Source organism: Lagopus muta, chromosome 6 (assembly GCF_023343835.1).
Source record: "Lagopus muta isolate bLagMut1 chromosome 6, bLagMut1 primary, whole genome shotgun sequence".
Lineage (NCBI taxonomy): Eukaryota > Metazoa > Chordata > Aves > Galliformes > Phasianidae > Lagopus > Lagopus muta.
Window position 1 is genome coordinate 27378657 of NC_064438.1, and position 25080 is coordinate 27403736.

The window sequence follows — 25080 nt, forward strand, 5'->3', positions numbered from 1 at the left end:
AGAGTGGTTGCGGACAAGAAGAAAGGCAGACCTGGTTCCGCTCCCACTGGGAGCAGGGTGAAATCTCAGTCAGTTTCAAAGAGGATTCTGCTCCAGTTCTCTCTCAGCAGCCTGCGCAGCACTGGCAAGCAACTCCTTTGAGTGGGAGCTGGCAGAGGAGGGCGCTTGAGGCTCGGCTGATTTTCTTGGCAGTGCAAAATGCTGCTTTATTTAGGAAACAAATGGGAGACTTCAGTCCCTTGGGCTGCCAAATTGCTGTCTTTCACCAGCCCTACCCTGCATACATGATAGTTCTTTAGAAAGGAAACCCCAAAACCCTTTTGACTGTGATCACTGCAAACTAAAATAAAAATCATTCATAGCTGCTCTAGTTTTGAAGCTCACAATGAGTAGTTGGAGGGTTTTGCAGCAGCAGTCCTGAAGAAGAGGCTGAAAATTATCACATTCCTTCACCAGCAATATTTATCATGACATTTTCCTGCTTTCTTTACACCATAATGTGTGTTGCCAGCACTAATTAGTGTGGTTTCATGTAGGGCTCTGCAACAAATGTAATGTACCTTCGTGATCTGCCTGTCACAGCCACTGCTGTAACAGGGATGAGTCTCTCTAGCAACAGGGATGCTTATAACACCACCAATCGCTGCTGCTGGAGAAATTGTTTCCTGTTATTGTTTTAGCCCAAGAGACTGAAAATGGCTCCAAAAAAGTAGGGATCTGCTCTTAACTATATTCTTGTGCTGTTATGAGTCCTCGGTGAACATCGTCTCGCTGTGGTTGGTGACAAACACAAGTGTTATCCATCCTAAGACACAGTTCAAGTGATCAGCCTGATGCCATCTATAACTAATTGCATAACATACTTCCCAACGCAGAAGTGAACAAATAGATTTTTAAAAAGAATTAAAGGGAGTTTTATGTCATTTTTTTACATAAGACATTTATTGAGGCTGCTGAGTCTATGTGACAGATGGTGCTCTTATGTCACATCTTATCTTTCATTTTGTTTTGCAACACGCAAGTCTTCCATGCATGCATAATTGCATTACAACGTTGTAGGGTTGTTTTTTGGGTTTTTTTTTGTGTACTCACTGAAACATAAAGAAATGATCCAGCACGAGTTCTTTGATGGGAGGTTGAGCTCACTGTGCTGCTGAGCTGCTCACCCTAACAGGTGCTGAGTGCTGCTTCACCAACGTGTTTCCTGGTTTTACATCCTAAACTAAACTTTGGGAGGAAAGGAGAAAGCACAGCATTTCATCACTCTGCTGACTGCATTCAAGTAATTAAGCAGGTTGTGTTCACTCCATAATAAAGTTTGTGCTCTGTGTCTGAAGCATGTAAAACTAACGGTACTGTTGCAGAATGCCGTTATATCTCAACTTTCTGACTTGGGTAATCTTCAGTTGCTCATGCATTTACATTTTATGATTTAAGCATATGTATGATTATTAAATCAGGATGGAGGAAAATGTACTTAATTTTCTTTTTGTTTGGAGTTACCTTCCCAGTTTTCACTTTAAGTGGAGCGTCAAGTTGCATCTGACCTCATGAAAATGTTGCCAACCTGATTGTTCTATTTATATGGTATCCTGAATAGCTTCTGCTAGGATTTCCCCTGCGTCTCTTTTGTCTGGGCCTGTCTGGCATTTGTTGGAACATACTGGACTTTGCTTTGCCCTTGACTTACGCTGAGCAATTTAATTCATTGTAATGCTTTTTTATCTTGCAAGGAACGTAGAGATTATCTCCATTTTATAAATTGGAAAACTAGAAACGTGAGTGAGAGTTATGGAGTATGCAAAGCCAACAAGCTAAGAACATTGCTGAAATTTGTAATGTCTTACCCCACTTCTGATTATTTTGCCTGCTAAATCTAGATCTATCATTGTTTGTATGTCTGTACTGTTCCCTTTAAATACAATTATATGAACAAGGTGAGGACATCTTCCCTCATAGTACAAAAGAGAACAGCAGTACTTAAGCCAAGGCCAGTACTTCACTCAACACATTGTCTGTCTCCAGGTACTTTGTTACCTTTAATGCTATTACAGTTGCACAAACTCATTGATACTTTCCTGTCATTGCTTCTTTTACTGACTTTTGAATGCAGTTAAATATATATATAATTAACTTAAGAGCTGCCTGTAGCTGCTGTGGCATAGAATCATAGAATCACCAAGGTTGGAGAAGATCTGGAGGAAGAGAAACTGACCATCACAGTACTGGAAGTGTAAGGCATTCGTATTGATAATGGCTCTAAGCGATGTGTCCAGCTTACCAGGCTGGCTGTTCTGCTTATGCTGTATGAAAAGCAAAAGGAAACCGAAATGCAAGTTTTTCACCCCAGGAACAGCATAAAGATGTTGTGAATAAGGTTACAGTTTCAGGCCAAAACTTGTCTTAAGGAAGAGAAGTGTGTGTGTATCAACTTCTTTATCATGTGTATAGCTGCAAACATGAAATTAATGTATAATAGATGGCTGCTGTCAAACAAGTGAAACAGTGTGGTGAGGCCAAATGAGAGCAGCACATGATTTATTTCATGCAGCAGCTGTCTGCCTCACTTCCACTAGCTACTTTACAGAGTTTTAGATGATCTAAGCTAAAAAAGTCCCCAAACATTTGTTTTATAGTTGAACGTGCCTTTGTTCATATTACATCTCATAACAATATACTTCATGCAATTTTGTTGTCAGACAGGCTAATTTTGAAGTGATGCTGCAAGGATTTTTGCTTTCTCCCTCGTTGAACCTGCTATACACCAGTGCATCTGCTTTGGCTCCACCACAGCCACTCTGACATCACAACCATAAAGCGCTGTTTGTAACTATAAACTTGACTGTAGTACTGCTGATTTCTTTCTTTAGGACATGACATTTGTTAAATTAACACATAAGATGTTAATTAACATAATTCTCATTAGAACTTAAAGAATATCAGCTAATGGATTTTTTTTTTTGCTGAGATGTCAACCATATTAAGATTCATTTACTGTCTGTTCCTTGAGACTTTCAGCATATGGTGTGAAGATAGCATATCATCAGCTGACATACCAGATACGGCTGAATAAATCTTAAATAATTTTCAGGCTCTTTTAAACTATTTTGAATGCTTTTATTTTCTGTTTCCTGTTACTTGTTCTTACCAGAATATTCATACATAAAGAAAGCATTATTTTTTCCTTGATATTAATACTTCCTTTTCTATTGTATGTATAGATGAATCAGTATCTATCCAGAAGAACAGCATTAATGCCTTGAGCTACAAATATGGGGCTGTCCCATTTGTGGTAGGCCTCTCAAAGGATTTTCTTACCAACCTTTTGAAGCTGTAGCTCTGTGATATATCCAGCTGCCAGACCACAAAACTTTGCTCTCTGTGTTTCTGTTTCAGTATGTGGAGTGTTCTTCACAACATGTAAATGTTTAGTTGTTGTACCGAGGGACGTGGTTCAGCAGGAAATGTTGGTGATGGTTGGACTGGATGATCTTGGAGATCTTTTCGAATCTTGGTGGTTCTGTGATTCTTTTTTCTGTGATGGTCCTAACACACGCTTTCATTGTGTTGTTTTTCAGCTCTACATTGTTGGGGGATCTTTTGGACTCCGTGAGTTTGCTCAGATAAGATATGATGTCCACAAACTACATGGCAAGGTACTTCAAGTGGTTTTCTCTTCATTTCATTTTGCAAATGTGCTGACTCATAAAAGATAGTTTGCTCGGACAAGCAAAATATTAGTATTAGGAGATATTATTTTATGCTCTTAGGCAGCAAGCAGTATAGATAATAGAGGCTGAGATAATAGCAAGTCTTTTTGCCAGCTGTGGAAAGTGATTAACAAATAGTTTGGTTCCTACTGTTGTTTGTAAGTGGCAATTCTGAGTCTGGAGAAAGGAGGTGTAGCACATCAGGAAGGAGGTTATTAGAAAGATTTTGTACCTAATTTAGAGTAAACAACTTTATATTTTAAAAGGTGCACAAAAGAAAGTTGCTGCCCACTGGATGAGGCTGTGCATGGCCCGGTTCAGCCTGGGCTCACATGCCTGAAGGGCTGGGGTACTTTGTGAGCCTGCCATTGTGATGCAGAGGGTCACTGTGGTCCCAGAGCTGCTGACTTGCAGAAGATGTGAAGCTTTTTAAAGATGGTAGAGTGCTTCATATAAAAAGTGTTTATGTGAGACTCCAGACACTGTCTGTACATAAGATGTTCACTACAGAACTTGTGACATAAGTCGGAGTGGGCTTGCGGTGGCTTTCTACTGTCAAATCTTTCAGATCCTCACCTGTTCAGGGTGTGGAGACCCTCATGTTTCGCCTTAGACAATTGTTGTGGGCCTTCTGAATTACTTCAGTTGTTCTTCATTGCTCTCTGCACTGCATACCTGGCTATGGCACATGAAGCACCATGCAGGCTGCTACTGCTCAGACTCTTACGTGACATAGCCCATAAGATGGGAGAAGAATCTTAGTGCTCTGGCTGGTTACTTTTTCCAGTCCTAGGCTTTCAGAACCAGCTGTAGCATTTAAGTTTTCCTCCAATCAGGTGGCGATCACAGGAGGGGGGAGAAGATGTCTGTTATTCCTGTCAGTTTCTTAGTCAGATCTGTACTCAACAGGTTACATTTGACCTCCATTAACTGAACAGTGACCGCAGCCTAGGGTAAAAAGGCAGTCATGGTTATGCTTACTCAGACATATGATGTTCTGTGTCTCAGCATTTGTAACCAAGGGAAGCATCACTGAATTGGACAGCAGTATATGGAAGCTCTGAGGGGAAGCTACTGCATCTTGGAGTTCTCTGAAAAGCTAAAAGAGGACGTCTGGATTCTGCTCCAGCCTGTATTACTTAAGGCTGCAGCATCTCTTTTGTGTTTTCTTTTCACGATTTTATTTTTGAATAGATGAAATTTAAATAAAGAACAGTATAGATTAGCTGCAATCTAGCAAGACCATCTTTAGGCTGGTAGTTACAGTGAGACAAATGAAAGTAATGCGTTCCATTAGTTTCTGTTTCTATGTCCATGAAAACAGAGTTAAGAACCACTTTAATTCAGCAACTACGAGAGCATAAGTGATTAGAATGCAGTCTTCTCTCTCTATATTGGTTGAAATACTTCACATGTAACTTAGGTAAAGAACAGTAATCTGTGTAATTTAAAAATGCTATTAAAAATCCAATGATCATAAGATCTTCACTGGTTGAGACATCTTTCTGTTAGAGTAAATGTTTTTCTTATGTAACACACAGAAGTCCTTAGCAGAAAAAGGAAGAGTGCACCTCTTGGGGAGCTGGACAGTTGTATGCAAATTGATGTAGACAATAACAGAAATGGAATCTTTTTTTGTTGCTCCTTTGGAATAAAAACCTTACTTAAATAACACTTTTTCTGTATGGAGCTCAGTAGGCTTTCTCATCATTTAAATTAATGAAGCTTCATAGCCTTGCTGTCAAACATGGCAGGTTTATTATCTCCATGTTACTGCTGAAAAAATGGAGGTTGTGGAAAGTTAAGCAACCCATCTGGATATAGGGTAGGCTTTGTAATGCCTGAGTGCCTGTCTTTTCTGGTTGTATATTAAGGACGTGCAAATTATGTTGTACCACTTATTGTGAGCATGGCTGCTGAACTTATGTGTCTGCTAATTCTGCTGCTAGACAGACAGGACTTAGATGGCTGAGCTGATGTGTGGTGTTAGGATTGGAACAAAAACAGAGCTGCAGAAGGAGAGGGACTAGCAGCAAGAACAGATATGCTGTCCTTTTAGAATAGCATCTTTGGATATCAGGGCATTGTTCATGTCTATCTCTTTCAAAAGAAATAAACCTCATTGGGTACACCTTGATTTTACTTGGGATACCAAGACCAGCTGTATTCTGCAAGCATGCTGAGCAGACTGCATTTAAATAAACTTGTGCCGAGATGCTTATTGATGTAAATGCCTTTTATGCTAGAATTTCTCCATCATCTCTTGTTGCCAAAATAGCCATTAATGCAGATTAGGCAACTGTTTCTTTTCTGGGAAGAGTTTATGCAAATTGCAGTTGGACATGGAAAACCAGATATGCTTATGGGAAAACCACCTTGAATTAGTGGAGAAGCAGTGGGCGGGTTTGTGTAGGCATGTTTCCAAGCACCTTTATTCTTAAATGGAAAACTAAGCTCTGTCTTTGTCGTACTTTAATGTTGCACATGTAGTTGAACAGAGACACCTTTAAAACAGAAAATGTGACTTCTGTTTAATATACAAAAAATGTTTAAAGTACGTAACATTTTTTTGAATTTATATTTATTTACTTTGTGCCCACTTTTGCCATTCAAGGCATGGTTAGAGACGTGCTAATTCAGATCTTATTTTGGATATGAGTCTTGGACAGAAGTAACAGACCAGCGATCTGTACTGTTGGCTGATAGTTAATGTGAAGGGCTGAAGAGCAGCAATGCATCAACTTCCTGGGGAAGTCCAGGCTGACAGCAAATCCTTAGCAAACCCTTCTGACTAATAAAACAGAGTTTTTAAGCTCCAATACAGCTTTATCGAGGAGATGTTACTGGGAGGCAGGTTCTCAGTGTGAGGAGATTGCACCAAGCAAGTTCCTTCAGGGTACGTGCAGCACAAGCACTTACGGGTAACCTGGAATCTTGAGGTCAGGAAGCAAAACATCAATTGATTATAAAGTCTGCAAATAGTTCCTAACATGCGTTGTGCAAGAGTGCATTGTTGTACTGACCTCTTCAGTGGTTATAAGATATAACATTATTACAAGATCATAAGATGTAAGATCCCAGTTCACTCCTCTTTTTCTTTTGTCTTAAGCAAAGACAGTGCACCCCAGAAGTAGAATTCTAAGAGATCACCTTAGTAATGTTTTACTGAGATATAAATGACTGCAGAAGGCAGTTACCGAATGTTAGCGAGTCTCACTTTCTCTGTGAAAGGAATGTAATTAAAGCTGCTCTACTTTACATAGGCAATAGGCAAGTTAATTAAGTCAAATAGAATTATTTAAATTCAAATGAGTATTTAAAAAAACATTTCCTCAGTTGAGATACATTAATTCAAGTGTTTTGGGTCAGGGTGAAATAGTGCAGGCGGAACAGGAGCAGAGAAACATCCTGTTGCCATTAAGGCCTTGTATCAGGTAGGTATGCAACTGGCAATTGTCTCAGGAAGGTCCAGGAAATCAGCCCAGCATGTACTGGTTGCTGGGAGTGGATAGTCAACAAGGGGTATCTGCCTATTAGAATGCTTTTGTGTTGCAGTCTGAAACATTCCTCTGCACTGAAAGTTGTTGGAAAGCACTGATCATGACAACTGCAGCAGCTTGATATTCGTACAAGGCTGCAGTACCTACCCAAAAAGGGTAGTACATCTGCAAGTGAGTGGACAAGGCTGTGTTGCTGGCTGGCATTACACAAACCAGCTCAGGTGTGTATACAGGAATGGCAGGTAGAATCATGCCCCGAATTACTGCTACTAAAACTGCCTGTTAGCTATTGCTTCTGTTTGATGGAGCTGTGCTTGAAATCATGTTACAACTCAGTATTCCCTAAGTACAGAAGTCTGACTAAAACATGACTGACTTCACCATTGTAAAGGAGTAATCTGACCAGGCGAGGTCATTGCAATTGGACTGAATGGGAAAAGCACAAGGTTTGTTCTAACAATAACTGATGGGCATGACTCTGTGGCTGCCAGCCCTGGTCATTCCATACACTCGGTTGTCTTCTATTTTCTGCAGACTTTCTGCTTGATTTTGTTCCAGATGCGTATAGACTCATCCTCTGGACTTCTAGATGTGCCAGCACCTCCTTCCAATGTAAAGGTCAAATTAAATTAACACTGTTAGTACTTAAAATAGTCAAAATTGGATTATTTGTACAATTAGAGTTATGTAAGTGAAATTAAAACATTCAGTATCTGCTCAGCAAGATCTAAATGTATGCTTGTGATGCTGTGCACTGTCTGGGATTCACCTTGCTCATGTTTCCACTGTCTTGAATGCAGAGCCTAGTTTGGGAGCTATCCAGGCAGCCCAGTGTAGATGGTTTGAGCCAGGAATGCCTCCTTAATATGCTTCTTTCCTTATTCAAATAAATGCTTGACAATGATGTTCTTGTTTGACTGCAGGAAAAAGCAGAGAGATTAAGCTCAAAACTTTATTGCTACCACATTTCAGTGAGATGCACCATCCTTAGCCCAGCAGTATATTCAGTTTGACAGGTAAATAGTAGGTGAGATAAACATTTGTGTAATTTCAGGTGCGGAAGCCTCAGATCCTATTTTAAACACGTATCTTACTGCCTCTGGAAATACCCATCTCTATTCAGTTGACTGTAGCAGAAGCCTAAACAGTGTTCATGCCTGCCCTTAAAGTTCTTTCCCTGGAGCCTTGTGCCTTCCTTCAGAAGGAACTCTTACTTGATCCGCTGGTGGTCTTTGAAGTATAATGGGATTATGGAGAGTTGCCTTTTCTGCTCCCACGATGTCATAGGAGGTAGCATTAAAAAGAACCTGTTGGATGCAAGTGTGAACAAAACTGAATCAAAACCTTTTTAATTAATGTTTTGTGGATTGTTCTGGATGTGGAAGGTGTCTTTTCTAAGTTTGTCAGCAAGGAATCATGAAATCATTTTAGGGTCTGTCATTGGACTTGGTGGAGTAACTAAGTCTTCTCAGCAAGCTTTTGGCTAACTTTTATTTACTTAGAAATGCACCTTTATGTATTTGATTGGTTTCAGTAAGCTAATGACACAAGCACAGTGCGGCAAGGGATCGAGGCTGATGATTTTGTATTTATTTTTACTTAAGCAGATCAGGTTGGCCTGAGCCAGGCACCTAACAAGGACAAACTTTGACTAATTTCCTTGTGTAAGTTGATTTAAGTGATTTTCAAAGACTAAATTCACTGATCTTGGTCCTAGGTCCTCCGAAAATTAAGAAAATAATACGCTGAAACCTTTGATGCTTTAGAGGCTCTCATATGCATAGACTTAGGATTGCTTGTAGGGAAAAAAAACTCTTTGTCAGTCATTTCTCATTATGTAATGGAGCACTTTTTGCTAAATTAAAGCAAACCTTGCTTTCAAGCATGGCCTGCTTAGTGGAGGGTTTTAGAATTGGATGTTAAGTGAAGCAGCCTGGCTCCTGTTGGCAGGGGGATTTGAAGCTTGTTATATCTTTTGACTGTGGTTCAGAATCGTCCAAGGCAGTAATTTCTGCCCTGCAATATGGCACAGAAATGAAAGGTAGCAGAGCTGCACTGTGGTGGTACCAGATGTTCAGACATCAGTTTTCTGTTGTTTCAGTTCAGTCCAGAGGGACTGTATGGAAATAAGCTGTCTATCTATGCTATTCTTGGAAATCTTTGAGGTTCAGCTGCTAGCACTGTATTTGTGTACTCTGCATCGATTTAAGGAGAAATTAATCAATTTTGCTTGAGCTCAGATTACTTTCCCACTTCATCTATAAACAGTGTTTACTGAATTTGCTATGCCCAACAGGTAGGTGAATTTTCATTTTTCAGACATCCTTTCCGTTTAGCATTTTAACCTCTCAAAAGCCAGATATGTATCCAGTCCTGGGTTCGATAAGATTTTTGTCTCTCCATCCAGAGGCTGATACTGTGTGCATGCTTTCAGATGGTTTTCAATCACCTGCACGCCCTGCTTATTGCCACCACTGACAGCTAAAAACACTGTGGGACAATCTGGGGGTGACATATGGCCCATACCTGCCTTTTTACATAATCCCTATCAAGTTGAAGAAAAAATGAGACTCTGATGAAGGGAGCCTGTGCTAGTAGTACCAGGAGACCTATGAACACCAAAAGACTTCTGCTAGTAACCTAAACTATATATGGGCTATCAGAAACACAGTATGGTTGTTGAAAGCTGCAACAGTCTCATTAAATTGGGATATGGTGATAGTAATATTATTTGGTAATACACATTTTTTCCTGCCATCCATGCTATGCTATGTCTTTTTGAAAGGATACCTTAATGAGCTTTGCTGAATGAGAAGTGGCTTGTCTTTAAGAGGCAGAAAGGTGATGTGTTTTTAGTACAGATTGGAAATAATTGATTTAAAGATTCATGGGCTTAGTATCTGACTAGATCAGAAGCTGTGATTCCTCTGTTCTGTGGCTGCCTGGATGTTTATCACTGCTGGCCTGAAGGCCCTTCGTGTGCTTAATATTCTGCTTTAGGCCAAGCTCTCTGGTGCTAGAGATTTTATGGTGTTGCGTAGCTTGTCATTTATTAAGTATATAGAAAACCTTTTAGGCTTGGTTAAATATATCCCTCGATCTATATTAAGTGAGATGTGATCTCCCTTAGGTGAGCTGGTGAGTACAACCTCCAAGGCTTCGTACAGAATGACTGTAGAAGTAGGGATGCTTTCTGGTACCTTCTGGTTTGGTCAGCACGCCCTTACCCAGGGTGTGGAAGGGAGTTTAAAGGCACATTTTATTTGTCTGGGAAACTCCTCAGTCTTTCCTGTTGTGGCTCTGTAGTTACTGTTGCTCTAATTGCTGCCCAGTGTGAATTCCCCTCCTAGGCATTTTAACCACCTTGCGTTTTGATTTTTTTTTTTTTAATTTTTTATTTCAGAAGTCTAATTCAGGCTGTGGATTTTGCTGCACAACCAGGTGCTAGCTGCCTGTAAATCTCCTTCTGAATCTTGAGATTTGTGTGCCAGCAGAGTGGCTGTTGCTATGTTGCCTGTTCTGAACAAGTCAATGTCAGATGGCCTGGTGTGTTGTTCCAGCTTTCTTGTATGTGGATGCACAGAATCACAGAATCACCCGGGTTGGAAGGGACCCCAAGGATCATGTAGTTCCAACCCCCCTGCCTAGCAGGGCCACCAAACATACACATTCAGATCAGGTTAAGATAAGGATGCACTTAGAAGATTGCCATAGAGTGAATACTTCATGTGAGGGCTCTTGTGTTTCTGTCCAGGAAAACGAGGACACAATTTCTGTCCTACCTGGCATATCTTACTTGGGAGTTCTCAGTAAAGGCTGCTTGCTGCGTATGTTCTGGATGGTTGCACACAAGGTAACTCTATTTGGATGGCTGACAGTCCCAGTGCATATATATTCAGCAGGATTTCCAATCATCTAGCAACTGCGTCAGAGCTACTGCATGACTGTGCTGCCCAGCATCTGGAAATTCCAGGCAAGTGGCCAAATCTTTCTTTTCTTTTTTTTTTTTCCGGTTTGGATTGAATTTCTGGGTGAAAAAAAAGGGCTGCATCTAGGGAAAGCTGGACATCTGGCAGATTTATCTCAGATTAGTGAGCTTCTCTGTGACAAAGTATGAAATAGAATGCAAGTATTCCGGGTTCCTCATTTTGAAACAGAAGCCATTTTTCCATTTCATAATTCTTTATGGTCTTTCTTTTCTCTTGTCAAGATTAGATTCAGATGAAGAGAAGACTGTTAAGTGGAGAAACTCATTATAGTGCCATTGCAAGTGGAACTAATTTTGGTATATAAAGTGTTGATAGATTTCAGAATTTTACGTTTTACACAGCGCTAAGTGTTCTATTGTTTGTTGTTTGTTTTTTTTAAATCCTGTCACATTGACATGATTAATTAGTGGTATTTTTAGCCATGCAATTGGAGGGATTGCAAGTGTGTAATTCAGATTCAGGTAGTTTTTGGCTCAAACATAACATCCAGCTGTTTTCCCCTCACCTCCCACAAGCACCAGGAGAGCCTTGTAGTCTCCTCATGAGGCCCTGGCAGTGGAATCAGCAGACTGAAACTCAAGTGGAAGGGCTGAGGTCCCAGTCCCCAGATCAGAATTTTCTGTTGCTCTTGACTTGTAGATCTTTACAGTTGTTACCAAGAAGGCATTGAAAACTCTTTACACCTGCAGATGCTCCCATTTTAAGTGTGGTCTCTAAGATCTTCCTTATCCTTTGTGTTTTGAGGCTGGAAAAACTCAACTCACTTGATTCTGTTGCTAGCTACTTCTGTGTGGCTGAAACAGCAGAACCCAAACTCGTATGTGGAATACAGTTGCTAATGAGAAAACACACGATCTGTATCTCTCCAAGTATCTGTTACTACACAACACGTTTATAGATTAGCTTGTGTTTAGATGGGTGATGTATTTTCCATGGAGTCTGCACTGAGCCCCCTGTGTGTTGTGTCAGGCAGTGCTTAATGCCTTTTTTTTTATGACATACAAAAATGAGAACAGGAGCGAGTGCTGAAATGAATGTTGTAGCTGGTATAACATGGCGTCTTGCCTCTCTGGAGTTGCAGGATGACAGAAGGTCTTTGAGTTTGCATGTAGTCCTAGTGCAGGCAAAATGGCAGCCATGAAGTCAAGAAGTTCACAAGCTCTCTTTAAAGCCCATCCACTTCTGAACCCTTAAAGAATATACATGTTCTTACGCAGCCTTCTGTGTTCTGTGATGAATGGGAGCAGGAGACTCTCATTTAGGTATTCCCAAAGGAACTTTTCTTTCTTCAATGATACAGGATGTAGAAATGCAAGCTTTGCAATACTGCATAGAGAGAGAACTTGCCCTATTATTATCTACAGTGCATGAATTAAAATCTTTCTCATTCATAATTCCCGTTGAACTTATTATAGTTGTTTTTTTTTTCATGTTGGATGCTTAGCCCTTAAAAGTACAATAGTAGCCAGAGGGCTTAGAGACTGCTTTCTGCACAGCTGTTGTTGAGTCCTATAGTATTTTTTTAGTTCTGGAAGCATTACATGGTCCATTTATGTTTTTCTCTGCTATAAATAGATATGTCACATTTGAAACAATACAGTAAGTAACAAGATCCAATTATTCGGAATATCTAATGGCAAATTGGAACTGCAAATTTTCATCTCGCATAATGGAAAACCAGTAACTTCATTAGTCATGTTTAATTTTAATTACTCCACATCTCATCATTATGGCTTCCTCTAATATACCCATCAGAACATCTGATGAGCCTTCAGCAGGTAAACATGTTCTTTATTTAAAAATAGTAGCAAAATATCTTTCAAAAGAAAAGAGTGCACGACATACAAATTCTAGTCCTTTTATATGTACGTTTGGAAGGCAGTAAGCTTTGTGCAAGTATAAGAATAGGATTTTTCTTTTTCTGTAAAACTTCACTAGATGTCAGTATGGAAAGTATTTTTACTGTAGGGTGGAAAGCTGTTATAAAGGCAGTAATTCCTTTAGAAAATGGATATTTAGGATGATGGTTGTTAGAAAAACCTATGGTTTTTTCAGTACGTAATTTGTTGCAGAGATGGAGGTTGGAGAGAACAAAAGCCATTGCATGAAATTCACATTGAATTCTGAGTTGTTTCTGTTAAAATACCCATTAAAAAATGCCAACGTTGTTACAGTACTTACAGAAAGTTTTGAGACTTGTAGCCAAAATCAATTGTTGAGGTTAAACCCCAGCAAAATATTTTACTTTTGTTTTATATTGAGAAATATTTGGACTCAGAAGAAGACTTCAGTGTTTGTTTTCTTGCTGGTGTAGGTGATGGGTTATTCGTTGGACTAGAAAAGCTTAGCGGTCTTTTCTAACCTTAGCGATTCACTGACAAACAGCGTGGTGCCAGGCTAACCAACATGGCAGAAAATACATTCCAAGCTGCACGTGTCAGATTATTAGCAGCCGAAGCATTATATGGAATTCTGGGAGGTTTGTTGAGGTGTTAAAAAGTGCTCGAAGGTAAGTTAAGGTGTGATGAAGCTCGTATTAAATATGGTAAAATCTTTTAGTAGATTTTATGAATTTTTCATAAATTATACCCACTTTGAGGAGAAGAAAAGGAGTTACAAAGCCTTTTGTAACATTTCCTTTTTCTGGACTGATACCTTAAGGGCATTTAGTTTGTATTGTGTACTTCATACTGTTTAAGTGTCTGTAGCAGGACGGGTATTGCATACTAAAGAGGCTTCACAAGGGCACCTTGAGAAACATTCTTTATATTTCTGAAGCAGATATCTTGCTCCTCTTGCTGTTTTGCCTGTTAATGCTTTGTGGTGGCTGATTCAGCAAATTCTCCAAGCACATTCTTCCAGGTTAAGAGACCAATGGTCCACATTTCAGCCCAGAGGACTGAACTCACTGCTGCCTTACTTTTCACCCCTTCTTGTAGCAACAGATTAAAGCATTAAATCCTCTGTCAGTAAAAGCAGGCTGAGCCATTTCTGTCTTTCTTGCATAGTTCACTCTGAGGCCTTGAACATATTTTTCCAATTCACCTGGAAGCTCTTAGACTTTTGTTTCTTGTTCGGAAGAAACTAAAAAGGAGATTGGGGGGAAACTGCACCCAATTCTTGGCAAGTTCCTCCCTTTGTGCTCTTGGGCTACAGGGGAACCAGGATATAGTAAAGCTTGGGGGTGCCACCCTTGCGATCCCATACTGGAAAGTTCTGCCCTGCAGAGGTGGTTGGGTCTGCGCTTAGGGCCAATGCATCCTCATGTACACAGCAAGATTTGGGTTTTCTTGCAGGGACCTTTCAGAAACACGAAGGGTTTTGCTGTTGCTTCCAGAGTTTTGTACCAGAAAGAGCAGTTTTTGTGCTGAATTTTACTGTGAAATGAAATTTATGGTGGCATATTCAAAGCCAAGGTCTAAGGTGCTAATTTATGTTTTATATATCAAATAAATGTGCACCTGCAAATCAAGCAGGATATGAAGGCATACCATTCATTGATTAAATGCTTGAGTACCTTTTTTTTTCCCCTCAGAAATCAGAGCTAGAAAACTTTGTTAGCTGTGATGATTTTATATGAAAAAATCTAGATGTGCTTAAGTACTTGCTAATGAAAGGTTTGGTTTGGTCTCCATATTTGAACATAATAGCTTGCATTGCCCTTACGTTATTTTGTGAAAATACATGGTCCAGGTTTTGAGATTGTAGGTGCTTTCTGTTTGTTTATTTGTTTTAATCCATCTGGAAGCAAGCAGAAGATTTAGATTTTGAGAGATTACTGGCACATCATGTACCAAAACTGTGGGAACTGCTTCTGTAGTAAGATTTAATATTGCTCCTTTGGAAATGTCTGCATTGATTTCTGTCAGAGGCAGGATTAAATATATATAGTTTTTGTTTGTCTGTCTGTGTTCTATGCAGATCTTATGAAAGAGTCAAAGGATGTGAGCCTGAGTGTTGGATTTGTTCTCAGTATCGCCTCAATATGCAGAAGTATTCCTGTCCAAGCTTGAGCAATAGCCTTACATACATGTTTTCTGTGTATTAAAAATTCGGAATAAAGTAATTAAAGGCTGCTGGGAATGCAGGCACATGTAATGGTATGTTTTCCCTTGCCCTTTGCTCTTGCTGATGCTCTGACCTTCATTCTCTTACTGCCTTTAGCAGAATGACACTTGGCTGTAGATTACAGGCACTGCCCCGGTCCTGGCATGTGTCATCTCATGTCCACAGCTGCCCAGGCTGCTTAAAGCCACAGGTTGGAATATTTGTGACACAGACTTTTGTAACAACTTATTGGAGTCTTTCCTCAAGGAAAATTTAAGTTGCTCTGCTTAAGACTGCTGATTTTCCATCTAGAGGAGTTGACATGATCTGTGGATTTGAAGATAGTATTCTATGGGACAGCCTGAACTGTTGGTTTTTGTTTTATACTAGGTTTCAAAAATGGGTGTGGAGAACAAACTGCAGGATTTCATGCAAGCAGTCAATTTTGTGGGCTGTGTTGTGGATGCTGCAGGAGAATTGTGGCCCATCTGTTTATGCTGGTGTGAACAGATGGGGGAGAAAAAAAAAAGCTTAATTCATGTTCATTAAATCCTGTCCATCGCCCTTCCCGTTTCTAAAGTAAAAGCTGAAATCTTTCAGTGGGATATTATTTTGTGGAGAACTGGGTAAGAAAGAGTACCCATGTTTTAGTAAAAATAACCAACTAGTTTTAGGGTAGACAAGTTCTGTCTTCTGGAAATGTTTGCTAGAGGGCAAGTTTTCTGAGGCTGGAGTGCAAATATTTGGTCAGGCCCTGGCCACCAGCGTATGGCTGATGTGAGAGGGGCCTGTTGAGGCACAGGGCTCTCCTCATGGCATGGCTGTCCTTTGGCAGCATTGCTGTGTAGCATGAGGGAGCCCACAGTTTTAGAAGATGTTCTGTACTCACAGCTTGGCTTGCCCTAAAACCCCAGCCTACAAATAGTGAGAAGGTATGGGTAAATAAAGGATAACTATTGTGAAGGTGGGCTGTCTGAATTACACACCCGGGCGTGCATTTGTTCTGGGTGACAGCATGCTGCCTTGAAAATCAGAACGTGGATCAATTCATTGCTGTCTGAGGACTGAATGGAGGATGACACTGCTCAACTGCTTTAATGCACTGACAGGGGGTAGTGGTGGTGTTCTTTGGGCTCCTTGCTGACAGAGCCATCCTTTGGGTATCTCTGAGGTAAAATAAGCGATGTTCACAGCTCTCAGTCACTGTATTTATTATTTGCTTCTAAACCAAAATGAGCTGTGGTCACTGAGGACCAGCACAGAGCTGTTAGCTAGAGAATTTTTAGTAGTTCTTAAGTTTATAACCATGCCAGGAATATTTGTGTCGCAAATAAAAAATACCCTTTACCCAAGAGAACACAGGGGCTGGCAGCTTCTCACAGCACACTGCAGGAGGCCCCAACCTGGTAGGGGTCGTGGGCTTGAGGTGTTCCTGCCCGCCTTGAGGAGATGCTCCAGCTCTGCACCCAGAGCCAGGCTTGGAGCTAATTTGAACTGAAAGACTGGAACGTTAGCCTTAACATGAGAAGTGAGCCATCTTCTAAAAGGATTTTAGAGACTTACAGCTTCAAATAGCTGCCTACTAAGATTTCTAGGCATATTTTTGTGATTTGCTGCCTGAAGTTTTTTGTTTTGTTTTGTTTTTAAGTCTTTCTCTTTGATAATCTTGAGAACCTTTGGAAGTTTAGTAAGGGTAAATTTGAAGGTACAGGAGCTTGTGAGACAAGACAAAATTATAGTTCGATAACTTTGCTCTTACAGTTTGTGTTGAGATTTGTCTGTATACCTGCCCTTGTGTTTCCAAGAGATGTAATGCAAAATGAACTTGTATAGAGCAACATACTTTGAGAAGGTTTCACTCATGTTGCTATGAGCTCTATGCAGAAATAGTAAGGGGTGAACCCATTTTGGGGAATGGTATCTTTAGTACAGATGTCCAAGCCTTGCTGGTGGCTTCTCGTGAAAGCTGTCCAGATACTTTTATTGTGCCTTTCAGTAGCTTTTCAGCAATAATTTCAAGATATGCAGTAATTAAAAGAACAACATGCATCTCTGAATTCCATTTTTAGTGACAGAGCTTGGATTTAAATAGATCTCAAAGGAGTATCGGAGATTTGGCCTGACAGGCAATAGGCTGGTGCAAATGGATGTAGCCTTCTGTTCCTGACCGCCTCCTAAATGATGGTGCAGAGGTTACTGCCAGTGCCAGGCTGTGAGGGCATTTGGGCTTTGCCCTTTCCCATCAGCTTTATCAATGGGGATTTGTATTCACAGCATAGCTGATGATTCATTTCAACACGTGGCTGAATACTTGTAGCTCTTTCAGCAGCACATGTGTTGGCATGGCAATCAAAATGAAGCAAGATGTGCTTGTGCTTGGCTCTTGAGGAAGGTGTGTGATGTGTGGCACTTCTCTGGTTCTACCCACACTGTGAGTGTTCCTGGTATAATCTGAGATTGTGGTTCTTATTGATGTTAATCTGCCTTTTCAGAATGGCAATAGGACCGTTACGTTTCCTTTTTTTCTTACTGTACTGTCAGAAGGATTACGCAGCATGGTACAAGTGCTGGGAAAGCAGGGCTTCAGAGCACACTTTCCTTCAACTACCCTGTTAGTTCTAAAAATTATTTGTGACCTTCTGTTCAGATTTGGCAACTGCAAAATGGGGCTTTGCAGCCAAGGCCTTAGAGCACATGTGACTCGACTTCTGAGCAGAGTCAAGTGTGTTTTAATTATACATTATAGGTAAGTATGTAGGGAAAGGTAAAGATAAGAGGAAATACATCTTTGCTCCCTGGTATTTTTGTCCAACTTCAAGCAGAATACCATGTTCTGCACGTTGGATTTGAGTCTTTTGTCGACTTGTCAAGTAAATATTAAGCCCTTGCCAAGTTGTTTGCATCATTTGCCCTCAAGATAGGGTTTAATTGCTATTTTTTTCAGTAAATTAATTTGTTGAATAACATTTGTGCTTCTAAAGAAGTAGATTTTCTTTGTTTCTTGTTTATTGGATAGTGGTGTTTTTTTCTGAGAAATTTAAACCATGCTTTTTTGGTTTTAACCAAATTTTGCAAATGGTTAAACCATTTGCATTTTTGTCAGTATTACCAAGATAATGTGGAACAGTTACAAGTTCTGGGATGTCTGGGATGTATCTGCTTTAGCCAGTCTTCTCGCTTCACAGAGGGAAGAATAAATATGGAAGGAAATGTGAGGACAGAAGGACCTTCACTGCTCGTTTCCCTTCACCCTGTAGGAGTTAAGTTATGGCTGCAGCTAATTAAGTAAAGATGCTGCTCCAACCGTGTTATCTCAGGTGTCTTATTAACTGAAGGGAGAACGTAGGAGGAAATGAAACTCCCTCCTTCTTGCTTCTTCACCTGCTGGAGCATTTATTTCCCCTTGTCCATATGTGTGCTGTGAGAACGCTAAGCGTAACAAATGGTGTTTGCATTTAGTTCTGAACGCACTGAGGTCCGCGATCGCTCTCATCTCAGCAAACACGAGCTCTGCAGCCTGCCTGGCCGCCCAGCAAGGTCCCACTCTGTGCCTGTGATGGATGGGTTTGCTGCTCTAATGAGGCATGGCTGTTGTTGGAGGTCACAGTCACAGAAAGGGAGAGGCAATCTGTCTGCAGTGAAGGGCAGTTCTGTGCAGGCCTTGAATACCAAGGCACAGACATAGCATCTCATTTTTTATTCGGTGTAGGAGACCAATATAGGGCGGAATCTGAAGGTAGAAGCCAGGCGAGTTGTCTAACTTGTATTCCCTCCTTTCTAGACTCATTTTAGACTTTCAAAGCCAACGATGATAAGGATAACTGAGCACTTTTCAATCAGATCAAGAAGTAGCAAATTAAGAGTAACAATTTATGTTGATTGAATTGTTCATAGTTGGACTAGTGAACCATAGCTGTAGAATTGAATACATTTCCAGTCCCCTCACACATCTATTGGTTTAACAGCATTTGTATTTAAGGTCTAAAAATGAGAATGATTTGTCGTGGTAGATTTGATAGTCTAACTGATTAGCCTAAAGACTGCACATTTGGCTGATTTCTGTTTGAGGAGAAAGAAGACAAAACACTTTCTCTAAGGATGAAGAATGTTTCTGCTCTCAGGCCTTTTAAGAAAGGCTTAGGAAGGGGAGGGATGAGCACATCTCCCTCTGGGCTCAAATGCATGAAATTTATCCACTGTTGTTCACTCATATTTCTGTTCTTGGGTTTGTTCTTTGACTAACTGTAGGTTGGCAGTAATTGCCAACATTGTTGGTATAGAATCAAAGAGGAAAGAGCAATGTGTTCTCCAGAATGTTGGAAATTTGATTTATGTGTAGACTTTGTAAAGCAGAGTGTGTTGTATGCCTGTTCACAGAACACACCATTCAGGAGTAAAATATGTAACATGAAAGCAGTTTTTTCTTTGTTGGTTTTCTTTTGTTTGTTTAAGGCTTTATTTACTTCAAAACTGTTGATCTGAACAGTTTCAGGTGGAAGTATCTAATGTTGTGCAAGTATGGGTCTAATTACAGATGTGCTTCTGGTTTGATATGAAAGTTTATTGACTTGTCTCTTTTCAGCCCAGTTCATCATACTACTGTCTAAACAAACAGCATATATTTATAGGAGAGGAGGGATTTCATGTACTGATCTATTTGAGGCTTAAATTTCTTTTTAAAAAAAAATCTTAAAAGCAAACTTTATTTATATATATATATAAATATATATATATATTTGTTTTACAGGTTGATCCTGCTTTGAAGGAAAAATTGAAGCAGAACAATGTGACGTTGGAATCTGAATATAAGGTAAAATAAATCTGTTGCTTGGGGCTCATAACCTTGGCTCCCCTTTATTACCCTAGCTGCTGGTGGGGTGGGTCTGTCCCTATCTAAAATTAGATCAACCATCTGCCTTGGACTCACTGATGTCCAATAAAAATAAGGTTTTATGTAAAGGAAGATTTTTGAACATGCAGTGCTTCTTTCTGAAAACAGCTTTACTTTGATGTCCAGGTGCCGACAAATAAATTTGACTATGTGTATGGTTTACCTGGTCTATAAAAGTAGAGCTGATGCTGGGCTTAGATGGTATGATTATGTGTATATGTCAACACTTCTGCTATATAAGTTTTGATGCTCTTTAGCCTGAACAGTGTACTTGAAGTGCTGCCTCTTACCATTTTCTTGCTTTTTAAACTTCTGTATAGCTTTCAAACAACCGTGATTACTTTCTCACTATTTCAGGAAATTTTATAGAGAAATATTTCTTTCTTTCCTCCACAGTGCATTTTCTTCAAATATTACTGAGCTTCAAAATAGCTATTTTGTCCAGTTTAATATTTAGAGTTTCATAAATCTTCAGGTCTGCAGAAAGCCTTGTTAGGAGAACTGGAAAAAGGCTCCTTGTATCCAGAAGCAAAGCATAAAGCTAATTCAGATAATTTTGATGTTTTAAAATTGTAGATCAGATGTCTAGTTAACACTTTGTCTATCACCATGGTCTTCCCGGTGATTATGGCATTCAACATACCTTTCACAAGCCCTTCAAGAGCTTGATTGCACCCATAGCTCTTACACTTATGTGTCCAAATGGTGGTACGTGGTCTTGCTAATAAAACCTTTCTATTACATTACTCTTCTGTGACTCATCTGGGAAAGAACTCTCAACCTTTTGCACTTTTACCTATGTAATTTTGCAGAACATCTGCCTACTTGCTAGACTTATGACAATGTTTTACCATTACTGAAAATAATTTGGGGCTGTGTTCTATAACAGTGTTCTTTGGTGTGGGAAATAAAAAGTTTTGATCTTTAAGTACATGTGGAAAGCTCAAGTGGAAACTCGACACATACAAATCCAGTCAGTTCTGAATGCCTCTGCAATTACTCTGCATCTCGTTTTCCATAGGATATATGTGTGTCCACTCTGATTCATTTATATGGAAGAACCACAAGCAGTAAAAAGAACCGTATCTCTATTTTACTTGCTGCCTAACCACAAAATCAACTGATCTGTATTCAGATATGCTTAGATTTCTTTCCAACAAGATAAGTAAATAGTTGAAGGGTAATATTTAAATGGCCATAATTGCATCAGCTTTATGGAGAAATCAATGGTAATAGGATGTGGCCCGCATAACAACGTATTACAAGCCTACTCAGGTAATGAGGTTCCTTCCTGATGGACAGAAGTGACAGAAGCAATCTTACTTTTTCTTAATCTAAACTGCTGAGAGTTCTCATGCTGAAAGTTTTCCAAAGCAGTGCTTGGGTTCTAGGGAGGGCAGACCAGTATAGGAAAGCAAATGGACGTGAATTTCCACATAATTAGAAGAGATCCAGATCATTGTTTTGGTCTCCGGTCTCAACGTGTACTTTACTGCGAGCGCTGACCCGCAGGCAGGAGGCATACTCATTCCTTGCTTCAGTGAAGCTGGCGGAACCACCAGCAGTTCGGCAGTCAAGCGTGTACTTCACGGCCTCTCTGTCACTATTTGACAGTTTTAATCAATACTTACTGCCTCTCTATTCTGATGGACAAAATCTAACCAATCACCGAGTTACCGCTGACATTTAGGAGAGCACTTTTCTGCGGACCCCATGTGGTCCAGCTCTTAAGAACATCTAATTCTATATTTAGGTCACATTGGAGGATTACACTGGTGGCTGTTTCTAAATTTGGTGTGATAAAAGATCAAGGGCAGTTTCAAAAAAAAGTTGCTGTTTTAATATGTGAAGCCTTATTTTATGATATTATTAGCATTATATCTGCAGCTGTTACTGAGGGGACCAAGCCAGCTCTTCTGAAGCATGATTGCTTGATGCATGCAAATGTCCATTGCTCTCCCCTCACAATGACTTTTAAAGTTATCTTCTTGCCCTTACAAAAGTCTACATTTTGAATATGTACTGGATTCTTTCAGAATGTAATAATTTCTGCTTAAGGATATACCTTTATTGGATTATTACAGATGACAACAACAGTTCTCCTATTTCATGCCTGTTGAAGTCTGCACTTTTTCTTCAGTGTGATGTGGTGGTGATGAGAAAAGATGTAATCACAGATACAATCAACTTACGGCTAGAAAATTAACAAAGATGTTTTTATCATCTTGTTTATTAACTACTACTCCCTCAAACTAAACAAACTTTACCATTTATTCATATAGGAATGTTTTTGGAAAGTGTGCTGATTTGAGCAAGATTGTATTTGCATCTGAATTATGTGCTGCATTTCTTGTATCTCAGATCTGTTAGTAATGCCATTCATTACGATGTTGTACCTCATAGGAACAAGCTACCTTTGCGTGTGTTCTCTGTTGTTTAGGCATTCCTCTCACACACTAGTGTGTCCTCATCCAGCCAATTAGTCCTTGCTGCTCCCTTTTGCCTAATAAATCACAGCTCTGTCCACTAGTGTCACTGGTACTAATGGAAATGTAGTTCTGCTGCTGAGCTGTGCCTTGTAGAACACACTGTAAAAAATGTCAAGTTCTTGACCTGTGACAAAAGTCTAGAGTATTGTATTTGAAAGTGCAAAAAGACTGTTTGGGAGAAAGGGGTAAAGAACTGATTATGGTGATGAGTAACAAACTTTTTGTGGATACCTAACAATCAGAGTATATTCCTTGTCATTGTTTAAATGTGATGCCAAAATTGCATTCCTTATTTTGGCATTTTGTTTCTGTACTTTTGTGAAAATAGTGATGTAGTAGACAGTAAAAAAAAATGATCCTGCTTCAAGTCAGTCACATCAGACCCTGAAATAAAGAATTGTTGTTTAGGGTTTTTCAAGGAAAAAACCCAACAGCCAATAACAACTTTAAGAAGAACATATTAATAACCTATAGAATTATAATTTTATGATGGAAAAATCATTTGAGTTTAAACCAGATACGTTTTTAACCAGCAGGAACTGAAGTACAGTTAAATAATGTAAAATTATTGCTGTGAAAATAGTAAATGAGAAGGTAGAGAAGATTGATAAAAGGACATCACAGAGTTTTCTTTTAAGTAAGTTGACAGGTTGACATATCTAGGCAATACTGAGTTCTTTTTTCAGTGATCTGGAAAGAACTGTAAAATCATTACTGATGTACAAGTGACACCAAAGTATTGAAGTAGTCAAAGTGTGGCCAGGAAGGTGCTGGGACCTCTTCAGCATTACTTGGTAAGCGGGGCCCATCAAATGAGCAAAGTACTCGTTAAAAAAGCCTCCCTTATCTGTTAAAAAAATGGAAATGCAGGTCAGAGTGGACTGTGATGAAATGCAGCAACTCTGGAAAAGATTTAGGAGTCAGTGAATGAATAATTCAGATTGATCTTCTATAGTGGTGCTGTGGCATAAAGAGCTAATTCAGACTTTATAAATATAAACTGGAATGGCAGATAGTAGGAAGAGATGACTTTTACTTCTGAGTGTGTTATTGATGAAGCTCGTGCTCAAGTGCAATATCCGCTTCTGATGTCCACATCTTGAACAGGACTCCAGTAATCAAATAGGTTGCAGAAAAGGCTGAATATGTGCACTTAGGGCTTGAGAAAATGCCTCAAGGAAACTTTAAAGATTTGAATACTTTTGAAAGTGCGTAAAGGAACGCTAGTTGTATATAAATACCTTCATTAGAGGAAAGTGCCAGCTATTGACGAGTTCTCTGATGCAACAAAGATAGTAACAAAGGCCCTTATTAACAGATAGGAACATCATTTGAACATAACAGGAAAAAAAAAGTCTGGCTTACAGAACATTAAATTGCAAAATTTTAAAGTTTTCCTTCAACTGGTTGTGAACTGTTGGGCTTGGCACAGGATAAGTGAGTAGAGTACAGTGCTGTGTGATTGTCTAGAGAATACTACTCCTGGTTTAATGTATCTGAGTGGTTTGCAGATTTTGTTCCTCGTAATTTGGTAGATCAAATAAAGGTCAGTGTAAGCTCTGAGTGGACATCTCACTGTTTGTCTTGAGAATTATAGCAGAGGTATTGCAATGGCAGTGCTGAAATGTTTATCCAGGACAGTTAAAAAATCAAAATCAGAGGTATGGTGGGGTGGTTTGGGACTATAACCTGTGTATTTACTGTCTTAAGAGTATTCAGTAGATACATTAGAGGTATGGATGGGAGGACTGTACTGGAAGATAATTCAGCAGAGGCTGAAATCTGCAAGCATCTTGTTGGTTCCCTGGTTGATACCAGAGGATTACTGACTTTGTTGTTATTGTTTGAGAATTAATGGATTGGCCTGTTTGATTGATTTACCTCAGTGTCTGTGAGCTAAATGCTAGTGGCTATGTATCTTGAGCTGTTTAAGAGATGTTAAAAATATTGGGGAAGAAAATCCATGCTGGTTTATGACACCAAGTGAGATGAGATGTTGTTCCTTCTTCCTTTAAGCCCTTCCCATCTTTTCTTTGTCAGAGTGTTGTTAAGCAAAGCTGCTCCAGACAGTCATGGGTTCTGCCTGTCTTCCAGGTTGTACATTGGACAAGCACTGGATGAAGCTGTTTGCATTTCAGTTACTCCAGTGTAAACTGAATTGGGGACTCTTTTTTTCACTGTAAGTCCTCATCACTTCTGGTTTTGTAGAGAAGGACAAAGTGGTGTTAGCTTGCCATAGAGACTGCCGTGGACAAGACAAGGGAAAGATTTTGGTTACAAATATCTTGCACTAGGAGTTTTATTCTGAGTGTGTATGCAATCCATACCCAAGCAGTTTTCTCCTCCTTCTTGCACTCTCAAAGCTCTAGTGCCTCAAAATGTGATTAAAAGAAACGGAACAAACAACAACAATCAGATAAAGGTGGAATTTAGTGGTGGGTGGAATAGGGTCTT

At 39.7% G+C, this 25080-nt stretch overlaps 1 protein-coding gene across 2 annotated transcripts in view; it reads left to right on the forward strand.

Annotated features, from left to right (window-relative positions):
* Positions 1 to 25080, forward strand: part of LOC125695413 (cytochrome c oxidase assembly protein COX16 homolog, mitochondrial) — a 38920-nt gene that overhangs the window by 4710 nt on the left and 9130 nt on the right. Inside the window, exons 2-3 of one of the 2 annotated variants that reach the window (XM_048949795.1) lie at positions 3579 to 3656; positions 10965 to 11137. In XM_048949795.1, the coding sequence (XP_048805752.1) occupies positions 3579 to 3656; positions 10965 to 11129 (243 nt within the window). In that variant the 3' untranslated portion in view covers positions 11130 to 11137. Of the gene's footprint in view, positions 1 to 3578; positions 3657 to 10964; positions 11138 to 19993; positions 20057 to 25080 lie in introns of those variants that run through there. The other variant, XM_048949794.1, reaches the window with a different exon arrangement.